This window comes from Phlebotomus papatasi, chromosome 3 (assembly GCF_024763615.1).
Source record: "Phlebotomus papatasi isolate M1 chromosome 3, Ppap_2.1, whole genome shotgun sequence".
NCBI lineage: Eukaryota > Metazoa > Arthropoda > Insecta > Diptera > Psychodidae > Phlebotomus > Phlebotomus papatasi.
In genome coordinates this window covers 57,390,360-57,408,917 of record NC_077224.1, presented here as the reverse complement: position 1 = coordinate 57,408,917, position 18,558 = coordinate 57,390,360, and the positions used below count along the sequence as shown (strand labels likewise).

At 33.9% G+C, this 18,558-nt stretch overlaps 1 protein-coding gene across 2 annotated transcripts in view; it reads left to right on the top strand.

The window, feature by feature from the left end:
- The window catches only part of LOC129806966 (receptor-type tyrosine-protein phosphatase N2), a 33,473-nt gene extending 15,533 nt beyond the window's left edge, over nucleotides 1-17,940 (top strand). Inside the window, exons 3-9 of one of the 2 annotated variants that reach the window (XM_055855857.1) lie at nucleotides 4,580-4,633; nucleotides 4,703-5,048; nucleotides 5,164-5,392; nucleotides 5,488-5,839; nucleotides 5,915-6,103; nucleotides 9,808-11,197; nucleotides 15,648-17,940. In XM_055855857.1, coding sequence (XP_055711832.1) covers nucleotides 4,580-4,633; nucleotides 4,703-5,048; nucleotides 5,164-5,392; nucleotides 5,488-5,839; nucleotides 5,915-6,103; nucleotides 9,808-11,197; nucleotides 15,648-15,978 — 2,891 coding nt within the window. In that variant the 3' untranslated portion in view covers nucleotides 15,979-17,940. Of the gene's footprint in view, nucleotides 1-4,579; nucleotides 4,634-4,702; nucleotides 5,049-5,163; nucleotides 5,402-5,487; nucleotides 5,840-5,914; nucleotides 6,104-9,807; nucleotides 11,198-15,647 lie in introns of both variants that reach the window. The other variant, XM_055855856.1, reaches the window with a different exon arrangement.
- Nucleotides 17,941-18,558: the final 618 nt, after the last annotated feature.

Sequence of the window (18,558 nt, the reverse complement as noted above, 5' to 3'; positions counted from 1 at the left end):
ATTGAGTGAGAGTCTACTGTAGTATTCAATATATTTAGCGGCCATAAAAAATATGGCTGGACTGTTCGGTTACTCGTGGCTTGTAGTGGAATTCTGTAACAATATGACAATGTCATACACTGAGAAAAAAACAGGGTGCTATTAAGTTTTTCTTCATAACTTTAACACCTTTTAGGTGTAAAAATATATCAACGTTTTTTAATGTTAATTTTACACCTTTTTAAGGGTAACTTTAACCCCTAATACACCTAAAAAGCATAATATTTGCACTGATTTCGAATTAAAACTGAAGGGTAAAATAAACATTTCCGGAATGTTATTTTAACTATTTCGAATTTCTCTCAGTGTATGACAAATTTCTATGGTAAATTTGAAAGCAGGATACACTTAAAAAACATTGTTGTTTGGTCTCTGAAAGGATCAGCATCTCTGATGCACCCGGAAGGATGTCATCTCTCTATTGCGTGATAAACATAAAGCCCAATAAACATCGATTGACCATTGCAAGGAACTTTATGAAACCCTTACTAACTGATATGATTAGTTCTTCCAAATTTACCATATAAAAAATTGAAATTTGTCATATGACATTATAATATGTTACAGAATTCCCCTACTGGTCACCTTATTTTGGAGACGAGTATCAAATTCACTTATGTAAGATCCATAATAAGTCGTATGTCCAAATGACTCGCACTTACATTTATTATTGAAATGATATTGCTCAGTTTTATTTTAAAATGAAATTTGACATTTTGTAGGTTTCTTTTATTTTCTTAATATCCAAAAAATTATAGAAATAATAAATTAAACAAAGTTTCAATTTACTTGCTCAAATCAATGCATCTTTTAATCATTTAATGTGAATGATTTTCTGCAAAATTTGCGGTTTCCATGGAGGAAATTATGCAAACATTACAGAATCAATTTGTTAATGTTAATGAAATGTTTCTATCCTGACGTCAAAATCAATCACGCTGATGGCATGAGCCTTATCATAACAGATTATGTGAGGATTATGTCCCATTAATGCTGTGTGGGGGAGTAAATATTGTATTTTTCTCTTTTCATAGTATTTTTTCACATAATTCATTCTGTCTTACCATGAATAATTGAGGTGCATTGTAAAAAAGCTTTAGTAAAAGTCAAAGGAAATGTTGTCCATTATGCCTTAGTACATGTTATAGTGCAGACAAATTAATGTCCTGCGTCAATTAAATCATTAAATATTTATTACGGACAGTAATTACTTTAATTATGCACTATTTTTAAGAATTTTATTGATTGATCTGAAAATAGCTGGAATTAAATGAAGAAGAGTGGATTTATGGTGCTATCATGACTTTTTTATGCTTCAAAGTGTACATTCAATTGAATATGACTTAACAATCACGTAATTAAATCCTCTGTCTGCTGATGAAGACAGAGTTCCAGGAAATTTATCCACTTAATAAAATGTCCCGAAGCCGTGTTGAAAGTTCCCCAACATATCTAGGTATATAAATCCCTCGGTAATTGAAATGAGAAAAACATTTTCTAGAGTTATTTTTCAAGGGCTTCCTTTGAGGGAAAATCCTTGATCCATAGTCCGACAGGACAAAGGAGAGGAGAGAAAGTAAAATTTGAAGGACAATTGAGGACAATGTTTTTTTTTTGTTTAAAAGAAAAATTGTCCTTTACCTTGCAACAAATTGCTATATACAAAGCTCTCTTGTGAGCATCATCTGAATATTGTGGAGAACATTTTCCCTGGGAAAATGCTTTGATGAGGCTCTTTGAAAGTGATTAATTTAGTTGTGTAAATATTTTCACCCACACTCTGGTTAAATGCTATTTGCAGCTTTATGATGGGAGAAGTACGTTATCTGAACGGGCAAAAGGATGGTTTGAAACTCAATAGATTTCAGCTGTTTTGTGATATCACCAGGTTTCATGTGGGTAGGCGGAAATGTAATTTTATTGATTAGATTTTAGATGTCTTGCCAACAAGTCGCGAATGAAAGAATCCAAATGAAGGCAATTTAGAATTCAGAACCCGCATTAGTACTTCAATCGAATTTCTGTTTGTATTTTCCTCGATTTTCTGTCTTTGTGCAAAAGATGAGAGATACAGATGGATGTTCTGTGTACCAATATTAGAGAAAATTTGCTCATAATGCTATAAAAATCATGCTTAGAAAATTTTATTGCTGATTTCAACTACGTGATAGCTTAATTACAGCCTGTAATCCTCACACATTTTATGCTTTATAGGAGCTATTCAAAGTATATTTATTCACTGAGAAAGAAACGGGGGTGCAATTAACTTTTTTTCCTCACAACTTTGACACTTTTTAGGTGTAAAAATATATCAACATTTTTTAATGTTAATTTTACACCTTTTTAAGGGTAAAAATAACATGAAAAAAGGTAACTTTAAACCCTAATACACATAAAAAGCATAATATTTACACCGATTTCGGAACAATACTGCAGGGTAAAATGAACATTTCCGGAATGATATTTTAACTTTTTCGGATTTCTCTCACTCAGTGTTATAATAAGGCCTAATGTTACGTTAAATTACCGTAAAATTTTTTCCGGAAGGATTTCTGGCCTATTAAGAGGAACTGGGACATCTTTGAAAGTGGGGCACCTTTAAAATTGGGATTTTTCACCTATTTTTAAATAAAATTGAGCTTTATCGTGACATAATTTAGCTCCACAAACAGATTGAGAAGGTAAATTACATTATGATATGGCTCAGTTCCACTTAAACATAGGTGAAAAATCCCAATTTTAAAGGTGCCCCACTTTCAAAGGTGTTCCACTCCCCCCTACCTAAAAAATTCAACAGGAGTTCGAAGAATATAGACTAGACATGCATTTATTAAAAATTCGCATTCATTGCATGATTTCTGCGTAATTAATTTTCAAATTATTAACAGTAAATATTTTTTAGTTAGTTTTAGTTCTTACAAAAACGTAAAAAAAACAACCCAATAAAGGTAAAGATACATTTTACTACTCTTTTCTGCCATCGCGGAAAGTTATGCAAAGTATACACGAAGTTACGCACGGAAAGTTTGACGTCGTTTTAATTTTAATAATATTTTCCTTCAATAACTTTTCTGATTTGAATTCTGGGTGGCAAGATGTTTTCTTAGAGAGTTACACTATATTTATAAATAGTGTTTGAAAAAAAACTAATATTAAGAATTTTATTCCAGTAACTGTTGATGCGCGACAAGATCTATTAAATTTGTTTCTTATGGCTCCGGCACACCTTTTAGATTAAGAAAATTTCATGAATTCGAATTTCGGATCCCTTTCTTTCTCACATGTTTTGCATATGTCTATCTCATTCTCTCGCATTCTTCTTCTTCTCTTAAACATCACTCCAAATTCAAATTAGGTCAATCGAATTTGGTATGCGAAAGAGTGAGATAGTCATATGGAAAACATGTGAGAGAGAAAGGGTTTCGAATTTCGACTTCATGAAATTTTCCTGATCTAAAAGGTGTGCCGGAGCCATTAAAAACTTAACACTATTTAATTATTACTGCTCGAACTCCACGGAGAGAGCAGTATAATCCCTCGATTTTTTCACCCCCCCCCCCCGAAAATTTTCACTTTCCACCCCCCGGAGACCAATTTTATCAACAAATCTTCACGTTTGACGATTTCTGAGAAATGTCGTCGCGCTGTTTGTCCGTCTGTCCGTCCGATTGTCGCCAACTATAGAGTCCAAACGGTAAGAGATAGCGACTTGGGACCTTCGGAGGACCCCCCCCCCATAAGTCGATCCAAGGATCATTAACATGCCCTTCATTTTCCCTCCACCCCTCCACTTCCCCTCCAAAATCATGTTTTTTTTGGGATTACTCGAAAACGCGTCGTGCGATTTTTTTTAATTTTTGGTTATGTTTTAGAGATTACCCAGGCGGACATTTCGTCCTTATACGAAAATACCGTTGAATCATTCCTAATAACGATTTTTCAAATTCAAGAGTTAAAAAATCCCTATAGAGCGCATTTATCAAGCGAATGGGGTCATGCTTAGGCTCGTTGGAAAGGTCTTGGAATTTCCGACAAAACTCAATCGGTTCCAATCGGTTTTGAACCGGTAATGAACCAATTCATAATAGATAACTAATTTTTATCTGAAAATCAATTACTTATTACTTTTAAAACTTTACTCAATTACTTTTAAAACTATTTTGGGGGATCTTTCGACTGATTTATGAATCAGTTCAAATCAGTTGGGAACCGGTAAACGGTAAATGATGCGAAAGTACTAGCATCTAAGTCACGAGTTCGAGCATTCCGCAAAGCCTGGGACGCTTTGCCACCCCTTTTTTAATTTATTGACTGAATCGGTTAAATATACCAGAATACCGGGATTTCGTTTTGGAAACCTTATTAACACCTGAAGAGTGTTTTAGAACTTGAGATAATTGTAGACAAAATAAAGTTTCCTTTCTATTCGTTTTGTCAAAACTCTCATGACGATTAACTATATTCCTTGATTTTTTTTTTACCAAAGAACTTTCAGTCAATTACAGTCAATTAACCTTTTCCCACTTTCTAATTTTTGTAGGCTGTCTATTTGCCGAGTCACTCTGTGAGGAGCAACTGGAGTGGTGTTATGATGGTGAGTCTTAAAATTTTAAATAGAATCTTTCCTTTTTCTAATATTTAAGGATATTTTTTTGCAATTTAGATTTCGCATTCGGCGTGTGTCTCCCAAAATATGGGGTCCAACCTGAACAAATGACCCGTCAACCGCTATCTGGGGAGCACTCTGGACTCTTGGCCACGATGCTAGAGGAGCTCGAAGGAGCTGGACTAACATGGGAACATCCATTTGTCCAGTGTCGCATCCAGGGAGCTTTATATGCTCTTCGGAATGATGCTCCAATGCCGCACAATCTCTGTGCTGGACTCACGCCTGATCCCCAAATCCTCGATCCCCAGAGCCCACTAGCATTTGTGCGATTCTCTCCACCTACAGAAACCTTTGCTGATGAAGTGTACATTCCGCCACCCAAGAAAAGTGCCCCGTCTAGGTGAGATTTAACTAAATTCTAATAAAACTTGAATATATTTGAATATAAAGTCGGAAAATGCAAATGATATCAAGCTCAAAGCAAATTACAGAGAAAGTGTTTTTGGCTTTATTAGAAATCAATTGGATTACTATCGTCAATTGGACACTCCATCATTTGAGTCTGAGAAACGAAAGAAAACTACTCCAGCAATTGATCCAAGAGTTGTAGATGAATTGAGTGAGGAAATCCTCAGAGAATTGATGGAGGAGGAACAAGAGAGACTTGAAGCAGCCCAAAATACCCGACATCGTGCACAAAATCATGAGAATCCCCTCGAGAATATCCACAGATCCCATTTCAAGGTTTCACGCGTACAATCATTTTACATTATCTTGTTAAAAACCATAATGTTTCCTAACACTTCTTTTCCCTTCTTTGTGCTTCCCTTCAAAAACAGGAGAATGATGATGTTCTGAAGGAGGAGCTGTTAAATGAATTGGAGCAGGGTGAGAGGGTGAATCAGTACAATGAGATGCCAACAACATCATTTAGAGAAGTGGCTATGAATAGAAATATCCCGGAAGTTTATTTCTACAGTCGCACGAGGCCATATGAAGGGAGCAATGAGTTACCACAAGAAGTCTACTTTGGCCAAGAATCGCAGCCTCTTGAGCACTTTCGTAGCAACACTTATGGCGAGGGTGATGTATCAGACGTGAATCGTAAAACACTTCCCGCGAAGGAGTCTGGCGTGTACACAGAAGGGGGTGTTGTTTATTTACCAGATAGAGGCAATCAGGAGCAGTCTGGTTAGTTTTTGGGAATTAACGAGCGCGAGATATTGGATTACCCTCCAGTGAATTGGGTGTCTATTTATCTTTCAGATGGAGAGGATAAAGAGCAGACAAGGAATATGCTGGCCAATATGTTGGGATTCACGAGACATGAGCGTCTGGATGTGAAGAAACCCGGACCACCAGCAGCTCCACCACCATCAAGTCAGAGTCCCCATGAACCACCAAAATTGCCAGTAGCCCAAGGGAATAAGGAAGTTTTACCAGCCCATTTTATGAGTAAGTCAAATATTCTCTTTCTCTCATTCCTTACCGTGCTATCACACTAGGATTTTTTCAATTTGTAAATTCAATTTAATTTTCAGATGAATTGTTCCTATGCATTATTTTGCATAAAAATCATTTGAATTAATAGATTTTCGCTTATTTATTGATATAAACTAATACTTGGCACACCAAAATGACCAAAACATGTTTAAATATGCTAAAATAGCATAAATGTGGTTGCTCAAATTAATTTCAACTCAGCAAATTAAAATGTTATGGCACTGGCACACCTTTTCAATTGGATGAATTTCAATCGATTGAAATTTTACCTCTTACTCTTTCAAAGCGAAATAAGATATATGTGTCTCTTTCTGTCAAATGAAAATTGAAACTGAAATTGAAATTTCAATTTCAATTTTAAATTTCATTTGACAGAAAGAGACACCCATATCTGATTTCAGTTTGAGAGAGTAAGAGATAAAATTTCAATCGGTTGAAATTCACTCAATTGAAAAGGTGTGCCAGCGCCATTAAAATTGCTCAACAATTTCAATTTTAGGCGATATAGGCACTCTCATTTTCGTTGTTTCTTTCTGCAAATGAGGTCCAACTATGTGAAGTAGTTCCTCAAATTCTTCAGTGGACATACGAAGAAAATTCTTGTGTCCAAAAAAATCATCAGTTGCGATATCATCATACATTTTTTCAATGAATCCGTGGGCAGATCTCTCTTGGATTCATTTTCTGGCCCACAATGTCTTCCTTTTACCTTGAGACACATTTTTATTGAACATATATCTTACATAAAGTAAGAAAATTTCTTCCTCATCACTGGACTCACGCAAAGTAACATAATCACAAATGACAAAATAAAACAACTGGCAATCTGCGCGGCTTTTTTGAATTTAACAAATTTCCCGCAAAAATGTGTCCTGGCTATGAAAAATTTCAAGTGGTTCTCTCAATTTTAATGCTCAATTTGCTGAGTTCAATTTAAAATTAAATTGTGACAAATCCTAGTGTGATAGCACCTTTATCAATTAAAACGCAAAATGTGTTTCAAGTGGTTTCAATCATCCATTAGGGGAGACCGGGGCAGATTAGCCAGCAAATGAAATTTTTCATTGCGTATAATTTATAAGAAAAATGTTTGCAACAGGCTGATAAATATTTCAATGAATAGGAAGGGATGTGTTTTCTTCGAATAAGTAGTCGTTTCGTCAATATTCCTTCCAAGGCAGGCTAGAACATCCCACTGTCTAATACCATGCGTGGCTAATCTACCCCGGTTTCCCCTAATTATTTTTTATGAATAGAGAGGTTATTTGTTTAAAGGTTAAGATACACATAACCTTAAAAAATAGATACTTTAACGGAAAATTTTAGAAATTTTAAAATGAAGTGTAATTTGACCAGATATCCAGAAAAACAAAATTAATATAAGTCTTTCAAATCTAAATTGAATTTATTGTGATGCTTACAAGTAGAGTACGAAAGAATTGGATAGAGATATGGAAAACATTTTTGTTGGAAAATAACAAAAAATTTCTATTTCATCAAATTTTCCTAATGTAGGTGTGGCAAAGGCATCAAACAATTTTAATCTGTGCTCAACTTATTACATTAAAAGAAGTAAAATCATAATTTAAAGACCCTAGAGTTTTACTTTCATTGAAATCACCTTATGCTAATTGCATTAAATTAGATTAGATCTATTTTGGAAAGATTTAAGTGTTTCTACTAACCGAAATTTAAAATTTGACAAATTTTACTACCCAAATTTAATTTTTAACTGGAAAGCAAAACATAATGATGCTCGCATACCTTTTCAATTGAATGAATTTTAATTTCAATTCAGTGAAATTTGTTTACCAGCAAGTCCACACAGAAAAAATATTTTGTAAAAATGTTCGTAAATGTTTGTGAATTCCTATAGGGGAGTTACAAAATGCTCATGAATCGTATAACCCACAAACATGTTCGTAAAAGTTTGTACTTTTTTCACAAACATTGTTCGTAACATGATCACTTGACGAGAATTTTTTTTGTACTTTTACAAACATTTGTTCGTAAATGTTCGTAAACACACAAAAAATATTCGTAAAATTTTGCCATTTGTTCGTAAATGTTTGTTTTCCTGTCGAACATATTACGAACATTTACGAACAAATGACAAAATTTTACGAACATTTGTTGTGTGTTTACGAACATTTACGAACAAATGTTTGTAAAAGTACAAAAAATGTTCGTCAAATGATCATCTTACGAACAATGTTCGTGAAAAAAAGTACAAACTTTTACAAACTTATTTGTGGGTTATACGATTCACGAGCATTTTGTAACTCCAGAATAGGAATTCACAAACATTTACGAACATTTTAACAAAATATTTTTTTGTGCATTCTAAACTGTTAAATATTTGTTTTAGATTAGAAAGTTATTAAGTGCTACGAGACTTATTATTTCTGGTCTAGGTCTTAAAATCGGTTCTGCAGATGGGCCCCTATGATTATTTAAGTATTTAAAAATACTAATGGCTTCCGGCACACCTTTTAGATCAGGAAAATTTCATAAATTCAAAATTCACTTCCCTTTCTTTCTTAAAACTTTTGCCATTATCTATCCTACTCTTTCGCTCTCTTCTTCTTCTTCTTCTTTTGAACATCACAGCAAATTAGATTTAGTTCAGTCTAATTTTGAGTTCGAAAGAGTGGGATAGACTTATACACGTTTTTTGAGAAAGAAAGGGACGAGAATTTTGATTTCATGAAATTTTATGCAGTAGACTCTCGCTCAATCGCCTCTTTTTCAATCAGGCGAAAAATTTTATTGACAATTTTCAAGTTTAATTATGAAGCTGATTTGCTCAAATTCGCTGTAGTTCTTCCTATTTTATCGTGAGTCTTTATAATTGAGCGCTTTTTGTGGAATTTACAAAAGCTTTGACGCCCAAATCTATCGATAAACCGGATGACATTTTACCCCAAATTCCCAATTGAGAAAGAGTCTACTGTAGATCCAAAAGGTGTGCCTATGCGGCCGGTGCTATAAAAAACGGTGTAAATATGTTTGCCTAGATAGGTTCGATAAAGAACTGTTTGCAACACTGAGAGAAATCCGAAAAAGTTAAAATAACATTCCGGAAATGTCTATTTTACCCTGTAGTATTGATCCGAAATCGGTGTAAATATTATGCTTTTTAGGTGTATTAGGGGTTAAAGTTACCCTTTTTCATGTTAATTTTACCCTTAAAAGGGTGTAAAATTAACATTAAAAAATATTGATATATTGTTACACTTAAAAAGTGTTAAAGTTATAAGGAAAAAAAGTTAGTCGCACCCCCCGTTTTTTCTCAATGAAGGATTAAAAAAAAATGGTTTTTCGTTATAAAAATAAATTTAAAAAATGAAATTTTACATTTTAATCCCATTCCTGTTAACTCTTTCCGGACCGCAGCATATGCTGCAAGCCAATTTCACAATTTTTTAATCAAAAATATCTAAGCTCAGGAGTTAATTGAGGTCTTACAAAAAATATCTTACATTTGAACATCCTTAGTTTGTAATCATCTACAAGAATAGGATTTTTATCAGTTCTGAATAATTAAAAAAACATTATTTTTCACAGAACATTCATATGCTGCTTTGGGTACTCAGAGTCCCAAAAGAGACGAAAGAGTTAAACCATATCAATATGTGATTTTTCTAACTTTCCAGTGGAAGAAACTCCTAAGATCAAGAAAGTCTTGCACGATGGAAATGACGATGATCATGGACCTCACTCTGTCGACATGGAATACGCTCATGTAATCCTCAAGACCCCAATCGACAGTTGGCGCGATGGTTCAAGGATTGTAACCGCCCTATCGGAGATGCTTCATATGCAGGGCTACTTCACATACCCAAGAATTGATCGACACGAAGTGTCCTTCCGTGTGGAGCCCAATCCGGAGAAGAAGACAGCTGCAGATATTGCAAGAGCTATCAATGATAGTCGCGTGAGGAACAATTTGTCTAGGCGGCTTGGGGTTGTCGTGGTCAGGGCAGGAGTTGGCGATAAAACAAAGAAAGATCCCTATGGTGCAGTGACAAGTTCAAAAGTTTTGGTCAAAGAGGAAGGACCAGATGTGACTCACGTAATGGCATATATGTTTGCCGGAGCTGGAGCTGCAGCAGTTATTGTTATCATTATCACCCTTTTCCTAATTAAACGCCATGATCGGAAGCGTGATAAATTGAGTGGAATCAATTCAGGACTTCCACCCGACAGTTGCAGCAAAGACTATCAGGAATTATGCAGGGCCAGGATGGCTGGAAAGGGTGGGAATGAGGGTGGAAATGGAGGACGCATAACATCGCTTTCAAAGGAAAATGAAGGACGTCCACCGTCCTCCAGAAGTAGTACATCCTCCTGGAGTGAGGAACCGGTTACGAATATGGACATTTCTACTGGACACATGGTTCTGTCCTACATGGAGGATCACTTGAGGAACAAGGGGCGCTTGCAGAGAGAATGGGAGGCTCTGTGTCGCTATGAGGCTGAACCCAATGCTCGAGAAGCTGCTCTGCAGAAGCAATGCACTCTCTTCAATCGCACTGGTGCCCCTCTGCCCTTCGATCATTCACGTGTCGTGCTTAATCATCTGTCCAATGCTGATGGCCTGGACTATATCAATGCATCAACGATCACTGACCATGATCCCAGGGCGCCAGCCTATGTAGCTGCCCAGGGTCCCATCCAGGCTACCATCTCACACTTCTGGCAGATGATCTGGGAACAGGGTGCCGTGGTGATTGTGGCTCTGTGTCGCCTCCAGGAGAATGGGGAGGCATCATGTGCGCGATACTGGCCAGAGGAGGGAGCTCAGGTGTATCACATCTACGAGGTGCATCTCGTAAGTGAACACATCTGGTGTGATGACTACCTCGTGCGCTCCTTCTACCTCAAGAACCTGCAGACAGGTGAAACGCGCACGGTGACCCAATTCCATTTCCTCTCCTGGCCACAAACCGGCATTCCCACATCAGCCAAGGCACTTCTCGATTTCCGGCGAAAGGTGAACAAATCCTACCGCGGACGCTCATGCCCAATCGTTGTGCACAGCAGGTGAGTTTTTTTTCAAAGCACAAGAACCTTTTACTTAAGAGAAAGCACTAATGCATCTTGCATCAGCAAATGGCGTATGCGAAATATTTGCAATCGATAAACTTTCACCGGAAATGCCTTTCATGGACTTTTTTTAAGTCTTTTAAAAGAAAAGACTTAATAAAAGATATAAAATAATCAAGATCTACATCTAATAAAAGACTTTTTCCTAATTTAAATCATTTTTGATCTTAGTGTTACTTCAAAATGAAAATCCTTCATTTTAATAATCTCAAAATTTAATTATAATAATTCGTTGATTTTATAAGTTTTTTTTTGAAAAATAATACAGCTTTCCGTTCTATCAGAAATGAAAGAAATAGTTAACAACACTTTTGTGAAACAAAAGTGAATAACAACTTTGGCAAGAAAATAGGAATTCATTACTAAATTTATTTCATCATAAACCCAACAAATTTCATTATGTAGAACTTTTGATGTAAAACTAACACAAAATAAATAAAAACTACATTTCACTTCTATTAAACAATATTTGAAATAATTTACGTGATTTTCACGCTAAAAAACTGTAAAAATCTAGACCACAATAAAACACGAAACCAGAATTTCAAAGACTTGGAATCACTCTAAGGAAAACTTAAAGCCAAGAGCATGATAAGGACTTGAAACCAGAGTCATAAGTTTAGGAAAGAGTCGTTGTTGTTCTTCTTAGAGTAATCCAAAGCCCCCGACGAATTCCGGACACCCAGAAATTTAAAACATAGGGGAGACCGGGGAGGTTTGGGACAGGGGTACTGTGGGACAAGGCGGTTTTTTCAATTAATTTTTGAAATAAATGGGATTTAACCATTACTGTATCGTAGGCAATATTAAGATGTATCTTGACTAAAAGAATGGATATCCTCAGTTTTATTGTTTTAATTCTATGAACATTTTTTTTAAAAATTGATAAAAATCGTATATTTTGACGTCTCCGTTTTCCTCTTTGTATTTTATATCAGCGATATATAATCAAAACTTTTTTATCTCATTAGGTAGCAGTGTAATCTGGGAACATATTTTTATAAAAGTTTCAGAGATTATACGCTCTTGTTTTTTACATAAAGGTTTTAAATACCAAAACTACACGTGGGGATGTTTGGGACACCTGAAAGGGGATGCATGGGACGTTGATTTTCGACAAGATTGTAGCTGGCGTGCAATTTTTTATTGTCAAAATGGGAAGTAATGCCCAGTTTCTACTGGAAATCTCCCTCTTGAACAAAGTTTACCAGTGGAGCAGATTTCTCTAACTACAGGGACAATTAAACCATCATTGTCTTGGGAATCAATAATTCCTTCTCAGAGAATATTCGATCTTTGCCTAATCTAGTTAAAAACTATTTTTTTCGAAAATTTCTCGAACAAATTCTCCAGAAAAGGCAAGGCGAAAGATAATTCAGAGAAATAATGAGAAAACAGGTACAATACAGTTGTCGTAAAATCAAACAAGAATCCATCAATGAGTTCAAAACTAAGAGTTGCAAGAAAATCTACTCACCTAAGGAATTTGATAATCATGATTGCAATATTTAGAATAAAAAAAGAAAAGAAAGGTAGATGGAAAATAAGAAGAAAATACTTTAAATAATTGATTGACAATAAATGACTCTATTGTACAAATAAAATTGATATTAATTTCTAAATGTAAATAAAAGATGAAACATTTTTATTTCTATCAGAAATATTTTTAATCTGGTATTTAAAATTAATTAACGTGTTCCAGTAATACAAATTATGCGAGAAAAAACGCGTCCCAAACATCACCTTTTGCGTCCCATACTGCCCCACATCGGGGAGGTTTGGGACAAAGCGTTAAGTAAAATGTTTTATCTTCTCCAAGAAAACTCAGTTGTTTTCCAAGTTCTATCGAGTACTTTTTATAAAGTCAATACCCATAAGTATCCTATAGACCGCATAAAATTGTAATACACTATCGTGGTTTTTTGGAATAGTGTCTCAAAGTCAAAACATGAAAAAGTGTCCCAAACCTCCCCGGTCTCCCCTATATTTTTTAATATTCTTTTTTTTTCTGTTCATAAATTTTATTACCCAACTAGAAACCAAGCGGTAAAAGATACAAATTTCCGATCTTTGGGGACCCCATGATAAGTCAACTCAAGGATTATTTTGACCTTCATTTTCCCTCCACCCTCTCCATTGATGGAGTGGAGTGAGCGAAGCCACTCCACCAATTATGCCACTCTAGAATGCTTATTTTTCAAGAGACTTGATTAAATTTTGATTTTTTGGGAAGGTCGACTAAATATCTGAATATTCCAAAATACGCACTTCTTTACAAATTTTCGATTTTAAAATGATTTTACAATTTAATAATCAATTTAGTAAATCAATAGTAGTATCTAGCAAACCAGTAAGCACCAAAGAACCATGCAAAAAATAATTCATGAAGAGTTCTATCTCGTAAGTTCAATCGTTGCTCAAAGTTTGAATGCTTTGCTATCTTTTTTTTTTCAATAGAAAAAATCACTAAGTACATCAAGAGTATACATCAAAACTAACGGAAATCACACTAGGAAATATAAAAGGATGAAATTGATCCAAATTTGATCCTTTTGCAAAGAATACATCAAATTCACATGTTCTATTATGATAAATGTGTATTCAAAGTTCGAAATTTGATCCATTCTTTGCAAAATGATCAAATTTGGATCAATTTTATCCTTTTATTTTTACCAGTTCAAGAATCGATACGTATCCCGTGAAATGTGAAAAATCACTTTACCTTTTAAACATATTTTTTTTATAAAGGGCAAGTAGTTTATTAGATATAAAAAATCAGTAAAATTGCTTTTATCGAGACCTTAGAGAACTGGGCAAAATCTCCAGTCCCAGTCTAAAACCCGTGTAATCGTCGTTTAATATAGTTTCAGTGTTTTCTACTAGGAAGAGTCTGAAAGTTTTTAATGCCGTAACGCCGTCTGAAGCCAAGAAATTTCTTAGTAACCGGAAAACTGATGGGAATTTAGTTCAATCATTATTTTGATTACAATTACGCTAAGTCGTCTCTCGGCTTAAATCATAAGTGTGCCTAGGACATAAAAGAAATTTTTTAAGAATCATTTATTTATTTCTTTAATTTTATACGTAAACTATTATTTCAAATAGAAGTAAGTACAAAAACTTATTTAGAAATTCTATAAAATTGTAACAATTCTCTTATTTTAATGAAAGATAAAGAGAATTGACTGTAATAGACGACCTTCTTTAAATGAGATTATAAAGAATCACAGAAAAAATATGTCTGCAAATTGGATGAGTGGGGGAGACTGGGGCAAAAAGTCACAAATCGAAAAAATTAAAATTCAATATCTTCCAAGGTAAAAAAGATAGCGGCTCAATTTTTTTTTCTATTGATAGCCTCCATAGACCTTCTTCAATGTTGTAACTTTCTTAGAATTCGAACAAGGAATTTAGAAAATAAAAAATATCGAAATTTTTAGCCCTATTTTTGAAATATTTTCCTTGCGAAAGATAACAATTATTACCTATTTATTTTCCAAAATTGATGCACTGGTGAATATTTTTTAAATAATATGGATTCTTTGAATACGAATCCGCTATCTATTTTAGAATTTCACAAAAGTTCTTTTCTCCAGAAATCCTTTTATTAAAAATGGCTACTTGGGGTAAAAAGTAACAAAAGGTATAGAGCAAAAAGTAATAAAAAAGCGAAGCAATTTCTGATGTCTCACGGCGAAAAAAACGTCAATGCCATGTGTCGCCGCTTGTTGTTTGCATTGGTCAAACGATTTGCAGTCTTTTGTGTGTTTTTTTGTTCTAAAATAGCTTGAGAAGAGAAAACGGTGTTTTACAAAGGTGTAGATGAATAAATTTTCTATGAAAATATGTCCTCTAGGCATTTATTCAAATTTACAGAAGCCTGTAATGAAGCGAATCAAAATATGATAATACCTGATATCTGGTACTATTTGCCCCAGCATTTTTGAGAATAGTCACAAAATTACCTTTTAGAAATTGGCTCGATAAACGTATTTCCTTACAGAATAGAGGAAAATTACTTTCACAAAGTTGTAGAGCGGTAAATTTCCTATAAAACTGCGCTAATTAAAAAATTTTGAAGCGCTCGAGTAGCTTGTAAAAAAATAAAATATCCGTTTTGTGATTTTTTGCCCCAGTCTCCCCTAATGTTTGAAATTTAATAATCTACAAAACGTTCTATTTGACTTTAAAAAACACGTGTTAAGTGATAAAAGAATCATATTTACGGATACAAAGTTACTTTAAAATAGTATTACGACATTTGTTGATCCAACCATCAAGTACAATTAGAGATGCAATTCTCGGAAAAGGTCTCAGACGTGATATGTAATTAAATTACCTGAATAATGTTGACAAAAAACCATCGATTTTTTTCTTAATCCCGCAGCAACGGTGCTGGACGAACTGGAGCCTACATACTGCTGGATTTGGTCCTGGCACGAATGAACAAAGGTGCACGTGAGATTGACATTGCAGCGACACTGGAGCACTTGCGTGACCAGCGTGCGGGTCTTGTGGCCACACGGCAGCAATTTGAATTTGTCCTGATGGCAGTGGCAGAGGAGGTGCACGCAATTCTCAAGGCTCTTCCAACGGCAAATGCACAAGACAAGAGGGATATCGAGAAGGATGTACTGAAGGAACATCCAGACATTGAACCCAAAGAGGAGAAATCCAAGGCGAGTGAGGCAGCAGAGAAGAAATCTGAAAAGAAGTAGATGAACCTATGATCCAACTTTGCATGCTGAAGAATGTTGCAAGGGAGGTGTTACTTATAAGTGAAAAGCATCCGCCTCGGGAGGTCTTCCTTTCAGAAGATACTTTCCCACCAGCCAGAAAGTATCTTCTAACCCAGAGCTTTTGGGTGAAAAAAAATTACAGGGAGGATCTCCCGAGGAACTTTTCATTTTTTTGGGGGGACTTCAATATTTTTTTTTCCTCTTTTGAGTTTGTGATGAAGATGAAATATTCTTCACCATATATTCTACCTTTCTTCATACCGAAAACTTTCACGAGCAACATCAAGACACATATTCAATTGAAAATCTTCAAATATCGACTATGCCTCAGGGTTTTTTGTATCTTCAGCAACATTTCTCGTCCTCTGCATTTCTATCTTCTGGATTCTTTTTTTCTATATATTTTTTTCAAGGTACAAATTGAAAATGCTTTGTCTTCTTCTGCTGATTTTCCGTGAATGAAGATGTGATACTAGCGATTGTGAATCAGGGATTGTCATTCCAAAAAAGAAAATAAAAGAAACTACGAAGAAAGGAATTTTGCTTCTATCTTTTCTGTTTTTTAGTGAGTATTTTTCCTCAAGAAAAGTAGAATATATAATGTGTATTTTCATATGTTACAAAGAATATTTCCATAAAAAAGAAACACAAAAAATATCAACATATTGCAAGTTATTTATCCAACTAAAATAGATAAAAATTGTAGCAGAGAGTTTATAAACTTGTTGAAGAGAAGATTTAAAAAAAAGTCTATATTTATTTTTATCTGCAAAATATCATAGATTTTTACCAGAAAAAAAATTACTAAAGAAAAAAAAATCAAAGAGTTTATCATACAATGATGACAAGACAAGGAAGCTTTAACAGACAATCAGAAGATCTAACACCAGCCTGTTGAAGATCATCTGATTCTTTTGTTGTGCTCTTTCTCACAAAAAAAAAAACAACACAACCTCCTTATTACTTTTTGCATATCACAGAATTATATTTTTCTTTAAAAAAAGAATATTCTCATCTCAAAGTTATTTTTGCAAAAAAAAACAACAAACAAAATAGAGAATAACCGCGAAAATCATCACAGTAGAACAAAATAGATGGAAATATTTAGAAGAAACTTTTCTCAAATTTTATGTTTTTCAAAATTTGTGAAGAAGAAAACCTGAGACATGAAAAAAATTAAAACGAACAGACTGAATGTAATTATGAGAAAAAAAATACAGTCTATTGTAAAATTGATTTATAAATTTTTCCGTCTTACAAAAATTTTAATAAATAATCAGAATTTTTAATGAGAGGAGAGAGAGAGGCTTACAATTCATACTTTTCCCAAAAAAAGAAAAAAACAAGAGATTAGAACAGAAACGAATGAAAAATTTTTCCCCAATTCTTTTTTTCTTTTTGTCTAAAAGCACTCCTATTGAGTTTAATCACAAGAGAGAAAAAAAAACATAAACACTTATAATAAAATAAAAAAATTAAAAGAAAAAAATTGTAATGACCTAATTCTCTTCTTTAAATTGAAGCACTATTTGAGATAAAGTTTAAAAAAAACAGAGATAAAGTATTGAATTTTTGGATTCCGTATACATTATAAAAAAAATATGAAAAAAATAGAATGAGGAAGAAAGCTATATGTATATTAAACTATACCTAAACTATACTTTAAAAAGTAAGGATATCTGACTGTAATATCTATATTTTTGTGTATAAATGTGCAAGGAAGAAAAAAAACCTAATGGAAACAACTACTAATGTTAATCTCTTGAGAAAAAACAACTAACTTATTGAAAATATTACGCATACACACATATTTAAAAGTTATATAACAAAAAGTAAAAAAAAAATATGAATTATTCAAGAAAAAAAGGATAATGTGAGAATTTAAGGGATATAAAAAAGAAAGAAAAATCAATTAATAAAATATTAAACTCTGCAAATTAATTCAATGTTGTAATTTATGTTGTGGCAAAATTAAATTTTAACTGCAAAGCATAATAGAAGTCAACATTATTGATTTTGATGATAATTCCAAAAGGAGGAGAGAGTGTTTTTTCATCATTTTTTTCACACAATTTTCAATCTTACTCTTTTTCTGTTAAAACCACAATCCAGGGAGAGAAAGAAGTATTTATTGAGAATATATTTTGAAGATTTTGTTGTGGATAGGAACAAAGATTTAGGTACATTTTAGATTCATTCCATATATATAAAAAAAAACATTTTTTGACTTTCAAATTAACTTACAATAGAAAGAATATGTAAAAGATATAGAGAAAAAAAACATATATAATACAATAGAATTACTACAAGACTTCTTTAATTTTAACCCCGCAAGATATTAATATTAGATCTTTTTTGTTCTTTTCACAAAACTTGTCCGTCTGCCCTCCACGAGATGCTTACCACGAGCCAAACATCTGCCACCCGGTTTCTGGGTGCATCCAAATTGATTTCTGAGATGCAAAAGGTGACCCAAAGTGGCAGATGTTTTTGAAAATAACTAATAAACAGAAATATATATCTTTTGACCACAAGCTGCACATCTGCATTCTAGCACAC